The following is an 8,746-nucleotide window of genomic DNA, read 5'->3' on the forward strand; positions in this document are numbered from 1 at the left end:
GGGTTAGGGTCACACTGCACCATAAAGAAAGGAGTTTCCAGGCACGGCGATTTTGTATCAACCATGGGATTTGGGCAGGTATGCATGAATGCAAAGATTGCTGAAATGATTGTTACCAACTGCGTAATCTTGCATATCCTGCGCCTAACAAAGGGTCACCATCACAGGCGACTTAATAAATGGTTACGTAATAAATTGTTACTTTAAAAATGCTAACGTTTATATACGCGTTTGCAACAGACCTGCAGATGACAGACCTCTCGGCTTTTGTGTAAGCTGGCATCTGACGATAGTCAGATCAGCTTGTAGAATCGGCGATGATCGCCGTCCCGCCGTCCGTCGTTCCCGTCTTCCGCGTCCGTCTAGCGTCCCGCCGTTCAACTGAGTTCGGGCCACAAATCTTAACGCTGTGTCGACGTACGGTCACGATATTCGGGACGTGGGGGGGTAGATTCGGAAATACAGAGTGGGATGTCGAAGCTGGGGGCAAAGCAAAGGTCAAGAGTGTAAAAGAAGGGAATATTCACGTCGCTAACTGTAAAGGTATGAGGGAGAATGCTATAAATTGCGGCACTATAAATCTAAACAGGTCTCGACCTAGGCCCCCCCTCGGTGATAGTTGGTGTAATAGCATCATGTAAGCGAAAAGCCATCGACTTGTGCCGAATTGGCAGTAAACAGTCAAAGTCAATGGGCACAGGGCAAGATTTTAGAGACAATTTTCCTGAGACATCGTGTCTGAACGTGGAGCGATTTGAAAAACTTTTTGTTTCAGCGGTGACCTAGCCTTTTTATGGCATTATGAAGAGGACCATGAAATCTACTTATGGGCTGATCTATGCGAAAAGTAATGTGTCAGATAACCTTTTGACCTCAAGAGGAGGGTTATTAAGCATGGATTTGTTGACTGTCTGTTAGAAAGAAATTGTGACTGGCGCGGTTTGCTAGTAGTAATCTATACATGCCTGGATGTATGAGGCTCCGCAATGTCACAGTGTAAATTTGCAAAAAGCTAAATTTGGTTAAGAAGGTTTATGCTCGCTTAAATCGGATATATTTCTATGGTGGCATTCTGGTACGTGGGTCAGTATGTTTACCGTAACCTATGCCACTGGCATGCGACTGCCGTGCAAATGTTGTGATGGAGCTGTGTTAGATTTTGCCTGCGTTAATTGGTTACCAGGTGGCAGCTCTCTAATTTGCATGCCTGCGGGCCTTGCATAGGCTAAAATGGATGAGTGCTTACTATTCTGTCTTGCCAAATAGTTTTGTTGCTAACTACGTATGATGCGAGCTTCCAAATGCTTTAATCTGAAGACACGTTAAACGTACGCGCATCTGCGTGGCAATTTCATATAGCGATTCCAACGAACATTGGCCTTTGAGAAGGTCCTGTAATACCATCTCTGATGCATTCCACTGTTTTGGCGGTATGTGCTGTTTGAATTTCATCCTGAGGAGAACCCTGAAACAGTATACTGATTGTTTGTAATAACGACCAGTGATACTTTATTGTTTACATCGAAACGTGAAATGCGCGGGGATGTGAAAATTACTCCACAACATAGCGCACGTGAACAGTGAGCGTGCTGCACGACCCGTGCATGTAAATAAAGCCTGGCCAACACAATGTAGGGTTCACTACCGTTGGCCAAAAGTAAGCTCCACCCACTTCTTATCGATTTTTGGTATGCCAACGCTGCTACTGGATGCAGGAACCTGTGCTAATCTGTGCGTCCGAACATCCCACGCACGTTTCTTGAATGCCAACTAAAGTTGATTGCAGTGGGCGAACGCATTGTTTACATGTATGTCACAGTTTATCACGGATTAGTTTTCAAATAAATACCCCTGGAAGTTAATATGCATGAACAGATTTCTACAGGTAACAGTTTCTCAGTGTTTCGAATTTTCGGGGATCAAATAGCTGTAGGATCAGCGGGCCTGTTGTATCAAGAAGCTGTAGGCCCGGCATCGAAACTGTCGGCGGCGGGCCGACGGGCCGACGTGAATTTCGAACACTGCCTGGGTCCGGTCCGGTATACCGGAACGTACCCTGGTAACTATCTGATATGGTTAGGGAGTAGGCGTAGGCGACTCCCTAGACTCGTTAGTGGCGTAGGCGAGGTACGGTCCGGCATATTAGATAGTACCAGGGTACGTTCCGGCAGTACCCAGGGAGACATAGACCCTGGCAGCAGTAGTAGTAGGTTACTATAGCAGACACGTCAAGTCTCACGCATTGAGCGTGAGACTCACGCATTTTGGTCATTTCTCATGCTCTCACGCTCATCTCTGAATTTCTCACGCAAAAATCAAAATCAATAAATAAATAATTAAAACCCCCTATTTTCAGTCCCATATACTAGTATCAGAAGGCTAAGGCCCGATCAACAGCGCCGCTCCGCGGCCGCCCAGCTAGCTAGCTTGCTCCGGCCGTATACGTATACGAAGTGGCTATATGCCCGGCAGCCGGGCACGGTCTTCGATTTCCTAAATGCCCGGCAGTTTTTAATTTTCGGTGATTTTTCAAGTAAACAGTGTACTACGTGATCCAAAGTATTCTACATTTGTTAGCTCATCTGACATAGTCAGATGCAGCTTGTAGAATCGCATGATTGGCCGTCTGTACGTTAGTCCGTGCGTGCGTGCGGCCGTCCGTCAACAGTTGGGCACAAATCTAAACGGCTCGACGTACGGATTCGAAAGTCGGGACGTAGGGGGGTAATCCGAAAACGAGTTGGGATGTCGAAGCTGGGGGTCAAAGGTCATGCCCCGGAAACACTTCCACTCCCTTAACGTTAAGGTATAGGGCAGCGAATCGATCTCGCGGCCACAATCTAAACGGTCTCGAACCTATGCTTCCTAATTATTACCGGTGGTAAATAGTGTGAGAATGCGGCAGCGACACCCATCACCAGGGGAATTGGAGGTCACAGGTCCAATCGAAATTGGAGGTCACAGGTCAAAGGGCAGTGGGGGAAAGGTCAGATATCAGACCCTAACGGATTTATGAAAGGACCATGAAATGTGCTTTCCACTGACGTGCGAAGAGTAAGTGTCTGATAACCTTTTGACCCTCAAGAGGAGGGTTAAACATGGGTTCCTGAACTGCCTCAATGATGTCACAGTGTTCTGATATTCATGGCACATCCATCATCTAGAAAACCAATATGTCTGGATAGGCCAACGGGTACAGAACAGGATTACGTCTCAAAGGTCCTTGGATCGAATCCCATCAGATTTTTTATTATTTACCTGTTTTTTCTATTTTTCTATCTTTATCCATTTAATTATTTTTTTCCAATTAGCGCAAATATTTACATGATTTATTTACAACAATTTAATAACAACAAATAATTATTACAATTAAATATTTTTTGTTTTTTAATAGGGTTAGGGTTAGGGTCACGATGCACCATAAAACAGGAGTTTCAGGCACGTGATTTGTATCAACCAATGGGATTTGGGAGGTATGCAGAATGCAGAAGGTTGCTGAAATGATGTGTACGCAACTGCGTATCTGCATATCTGCGCCTAACAAATGTGTCACTCCGCACGACTGAAATTTTACGTTCATAACCATAGCAACACACCTCAGATGAGCCCAGTCGCTCTGCAGCTCTTGTTTAGAAATATCAAGTGATTTTCGTTAGAGCTGTATATTCAAACTAGCCCAATTCTCCTAGCTTCGGATCACTGAGCAAACAAACTCGCAATCGACACTTAGAAAATATCCGACGGCTGCCGGGCACGGTCTTCGATTTCCTAAATGCCCGGCAGTTTTTAATTTTCGGTGATTTCTCAAGTAAACAGGAGGGTTAGGGTTAGAGTGCCGGCTGCCGGGCATATATAGCGACAGCGATACGTATAATACGTATACGCTATAAGCGGCGCGGCGCACATTTTATTTGCCTGCTTTGAATCCAATATCCCGCCTGGATCAGTGCCAGTGGAGGATGGCTTTGCAGGTTACTGAGGTATTTTTTTACTTTTCAATTCTCAGCTTGCACTTTTACTAGACTAGTTTCTAGTACTAGTTCTAAAGTTTATCTAGGTTTAGATCTAACCTAGTAGATCTAGATCTAGATCTACAGTAGATCTATATGAAAATGTTGCACTGGGACTCAACTTGGACTTGGAGCTTGAGTGTGATTTTTTTCTGTTGACGTTGAAGTTAATGAGTAATAACTTATATTTATAAAGGCAATAAATCATACCATAGGTATGCACTAAATTGCACCATTTCAAACCTCAAATTTCGAAAAGCTCCATACCATGGAAGGGGGGCAACCCTTCTCCCACACCCTCCACCCCCTTGGTCGCTTCGCTCCCTCGGCCGGTGTCGCTCCGTCAAACGCTGAGTCTCACTCTCAACCATTTCTCAAACTTGACATCTCTGCTATAGTATAGTTCATATACGAATATTACTACTACTAGTACTACTTGCACTGTGCTTAGCTCACAGGCACTTGGAGCGTTTCAATAAAATATAATGCTAAATAAATACGAAATCTATTTACTACCAAAGTCTTAATGTTTCTCTACTCTCTTTCACCTATTATTGCCGACAATTTTCTGTAAATGCCGTCCAAATGCTCATCTGCAACACACGCTGACTGCCGCATGCTAGCTGCTGCACACTGACACATAAATATATAGACTATGACATACTATATATTTATGTGTCAGTGTGCAGCAGCTAGCGTGCGGCAGTCAGCGTGTGTTGCAGATGAGCATTTGGATGGCATTTACAGGAAATTGTCGGCAATAATAGGTGAAAGAGAGTAGAGAAACATTAAGAATAAGACTGGTAATAAATAGATTTCGGTATTTATTTAGCATTATATTTTATTGAAACGCTCCAAGTGCCTGTGGCTTAGCTGGCGTTTACAGTTGCACTCACACACGTGACACTGTAGTCTTTAGCCTGTAAAGTGCACTTGACTTGCTTATACTACTAGTACTACTACCACTACCACCCACCACCCCTTTCTAAAACTTTACCCCAGACTCTAAGACTACTTTTAGCAGAGTCTATGCAAAGTATGCGAGTGGAGCAATACAAGTACAACCTTGTGTACAACTACAAGTACTATTGTTATTCTACATTAATCCATGTCTGGAACAATCTACAACCAAAAATCAACCAATCTATCTCTGTTACCTAGTGAATTCTGGCCGATCCATATTGACCTGTACGTCTATAGCCACACCAGGCGATTAGTACAGTACCAGACAAGACAAGATGTCCCCACCCATACTTCTCACCACGTAGTCTCCTGCCATGCTAAGGATACTGTAGAGTGTCCATTGACCAGTTTTAAACCGTAGTTTGTTCTTTACTCTTGTGCACACGTGTTAACACATTTTCAGCATCATTCTCACTTCGTCTGTACTTTCATTTTTAGCTCACCTTGACATCGTCAAGATGAGCTATTGCCATGGGGCGTTGTCCGTTGTCCGTCCGTCCGTCTGTCAACATTTGGCTACGGTCAACGATAACTTGAGAACCCTTTGACCCACATGTTTCAAATTGCATACAGTTGTTACTCCTATGGGAGAGATGTGAACGTCCTATTTTGGAGCACGCCAGTTGACCTACTTTTGAGCCACGCCCACTTTATGGCAAAAATGGAAATAGCCATAAGTCAGTTCAGGTTCAACAGATTTTGCTCATTTTTGGTATGTGAATGAATAAGGACTGGCCCCAAAACATATCACATGGGTTTTTATATTTTTTTAAATTATGCCAGATTGATTTAAGTTAGGTCGATTTTGGCAATTTCACTATGCATTTCAGTGTCTGCCTACGGTCAACGATAACTTAAGAACCGTTTGACCCACATGTTTTAAAATGCATACAGTTGTTACTTCTATGGGAGAGTCTCAGAGATTTGAACGTCCTATTTTGGAGCACGCCAGTCGACCTACTTTCGAGCCACGCCCACTTTTTGGCAAAAATGTAAATGGCCATCAAAATTCATTCGATTTTGTTAAATTTTGGTATGTGAATGTGTAAGGCTAGCCCCAAAACAGTTGTTACTCCTATGGGAGATGACAACGTCCTATTACGTTTATTTCGTCTAACTGGTTAACAACTCTTCAATCATATCTATATACGTGTAATATTGTGTTTTAGATTCTTCGTTACAGTAATTTGACTGGAATATTTTATATATCACACCCAAGGTGAGCTACAGTGTCATTGACAATTTCATTTGTTTTGCAGCCATGCCAGCTGGGCACGAACGGTCAGTAAAATTAAAGAAAATCAACTTGAACATTACGTGTTGGCTGTGCAAAGGTTACCTGATTGATGCCACAACCGTAACAGAGTGCCTTCATACATGTAAGCTAATAAATGACAATGCTATATAACCTGACGAAATTTCTACACACTGTTGTTATCATTGCAGTTAGGTGCAAGAATGTAACAGAACAGAAATGGCATGTTTTAATAGTAACCCATGATAATGACAAGAGAGCTTAATTGCTTTGGGAGGGGGCGAAGTCATATAAGCGTTCTATTAGGCAAGTGATTAATAATGATTGACATGAGCTTAGAGTTAAAGGAAGAATATGGCTAATCCGCGTTCTTAGCGAATGATAAAATAATTGACACCTTGTGTCACTTCAAAATATTTATAACCTTACTGTCAAATTCATATTAGTTTGTCCGATTTCAGTGCAACAGTCGAATTCATGCTGGCAACTGATAAAACCCTTTCTTGAAAGTCCAAGGTGTTGGATAAACGTGTGTTAGATATAACCATATTTTTCCTTCAGTGTATATTTTTAGCTCATCTGACATGGTCAGATGGAGCTTGTAGAATCGCTTGAGCGTCCCGTTCGTCCGTGCGTCCGTCAACAGTTGAGCACAAATCTTAACCGCTCGATGTACGGTCTTGATATTCGGGACGTCGGGGGATCGCGAAAAGGACTCGGGATGTCGAATTTGGGTGTCAAGGGTCAAAGGTCAAGATGTGTCAATGGAGGGGAAATATTTTCCCCTTAACTTAAGGTATAGGAGGAAATACGGAATTGCAGCACAAATCTCAACGGCTTGACCTACGCTCTTAATATTCGATGTATAGTGTGATGGGGAGGAAACCCATCACCAGTGCGAAATTGGAGGTCACAGGTCAAAGGGCAGTGGGGGGAAGGTCAGATATATCAGACATTTTCTGAGGACATGGTCTAACGGACCAAGTGCAAAACTTTTTTGTTTCAGCACTGACCTACCGTTTTTATCACTTTAATGAAAGGACCATGAAATCTTCTTTCCGCTGACGTCCGAAGAGTAAGTGTCTGATAACCTTTTGACCCTCAAGAGGAGGGTTAAACATGGATTTGTTGACTGTTAACAAAGGATGGAATGACTGCTTTTGCTATTAGCAGCCCCCTCCACCTGCCCTATCCCCTTTCACCCCGCTGCCCCACCCTTCCACCGCCACCACATAACTCGCGCATCGACGCATATCCATTGATAACATGTTAATATAGGCGAAGTCATTAAAGTTACACAGAGCTCTGTAATCTTATTAACTGTACTACCAGTATGATATGAGGCAAGCCTATCATCAGATTGTTAATCTGTATTAGAGTGATCCTAGATATATTGCTCTGAGCGGCGAATTCGGTAGCAGGAGGGCGCACTTGATTCGGTTGCCAGTGATTTATGCAAAAATACCTGGCCTACAGTACACGTCAGTTGAGCGCTGTCGCTCTGCGGCACTTGTTGATCTGAGTGACCTCGTGAACATTGTTATACAGTAGTATACGTATGTTCGAAGTAGTGTTAACATGTGCCCAGATTGCCTGACATCTTACATTGTTATTTGTCTGACCTGTATTATTTCCTACATGGGGAGAGGGTGTTTACTGTGTATCTTACTGGTCGTGCTGCAGTCTTCAAGAGCTGCATTGTGAAGTGCTGGAGGAAAACAACACGTGTCCTACGTGTGAGATGGTGATACATCAGAGCCACCCACTGCAGTAATCAGTGAGTGATCGGCAGTGCTTTAATCAATGATGATGCAAAGTCGATAGCATTCTATATGGATGTTATCTGGTATGTGTAGATGCGTCAGCTTGTGTAGTGTGTATGACACTAAGGGTGGTCAGTGTGGAGAGTGTTTTAGGTCCTTGAAGAGCATTTTGTTGCAGTTTAACGCCAGTGGCGTGCAACAGGTGGCCTCAGTTTTACTCAACATTTGTTCTTTGTCTTTTGACCTCACATTTTGGTCTTTCATCTTACTCATAGGACTTCGGAAGCTGTGTGCTTCTTTTGTTTCTGTAACAAGCTTCACATGAGAATCTATATCTGACGTGCAGTTGTCCTTCCTATTTTTAGCTCATCTGAACATAGTCAGATGCAGGCTTGTAGAATCGCATGACGTCCGTGCGTCCGTGCGTCCGTCCGCGTCAACAGTTGGCACAAATCTTAACCGCTCGACGTACGGTCACGATATTCGGCACATTGGGCGGGCGTTCAAAACGAGTTGGGCTGTCGAAGCTGGGGTCAAGAGTCAAAGTCAAGAGGTGTAAAAGAAGGGGGAACATTCACTCCTTAACTTAAGGTATAGGGAGGAAATGCAGAATTGCGGCACAAATCTAAACGGCTCGACCTAGGCTCGTGATAGTCGGTCGTATACATCATGGTAGGAAAAGCCATCACTGTGCCGAAATTGGAGGTCACAGGTCCAAAGGTCCAGTGGCACAGGGCAGTTTTAGACATTTCTCG

General features: G+C 43.6%; 1 protein-coding gene across 1 annotated transcript in view; it reads left to right on the forward strand.

Annotated features, from left to right (window-relative positions):
• The first annotated feature begins 6,232 nt into the window (after window positions 1-6,232).
• The window catches only part of LOC106809534 (polycomb group RING finger protein 3-like), an 8,849-nt gene continuing 6,335 nt past the window's right edge, over window positions 6,233-8,746 (forward strand). The window contains 3 exon segments of the mRNA XM_014812630.1: window positions 6,233-6,352; window positions 7,912-7,932; window positions 7,935-8,000. Of these exon segments, the coding sequence (XP_014668116.1) occupies window positions 6,235-6,352; window positions 7,912-7,932; window positions 7,935-8,000 (205 nt within the window). The 5' untranslated portion in view covers window positions 6,233-6,234.

This window comes from Priapulus caudatus, unplaced genomic scaffold (assembly GCF_000485595.1).
Source record: "Priapulus caudatus unplaced genomic scaffold, Priapulus_caudatus-5.0.1 Scaffold361, whole genome shotgun sequence".
NCBI classification, from domain to species: Eukaryota; Metazoa; Priapulida; class Priapulimorpha; order Priapulimorphida; family Priapulidae; genus Priapulus; species Priapulus caudatus.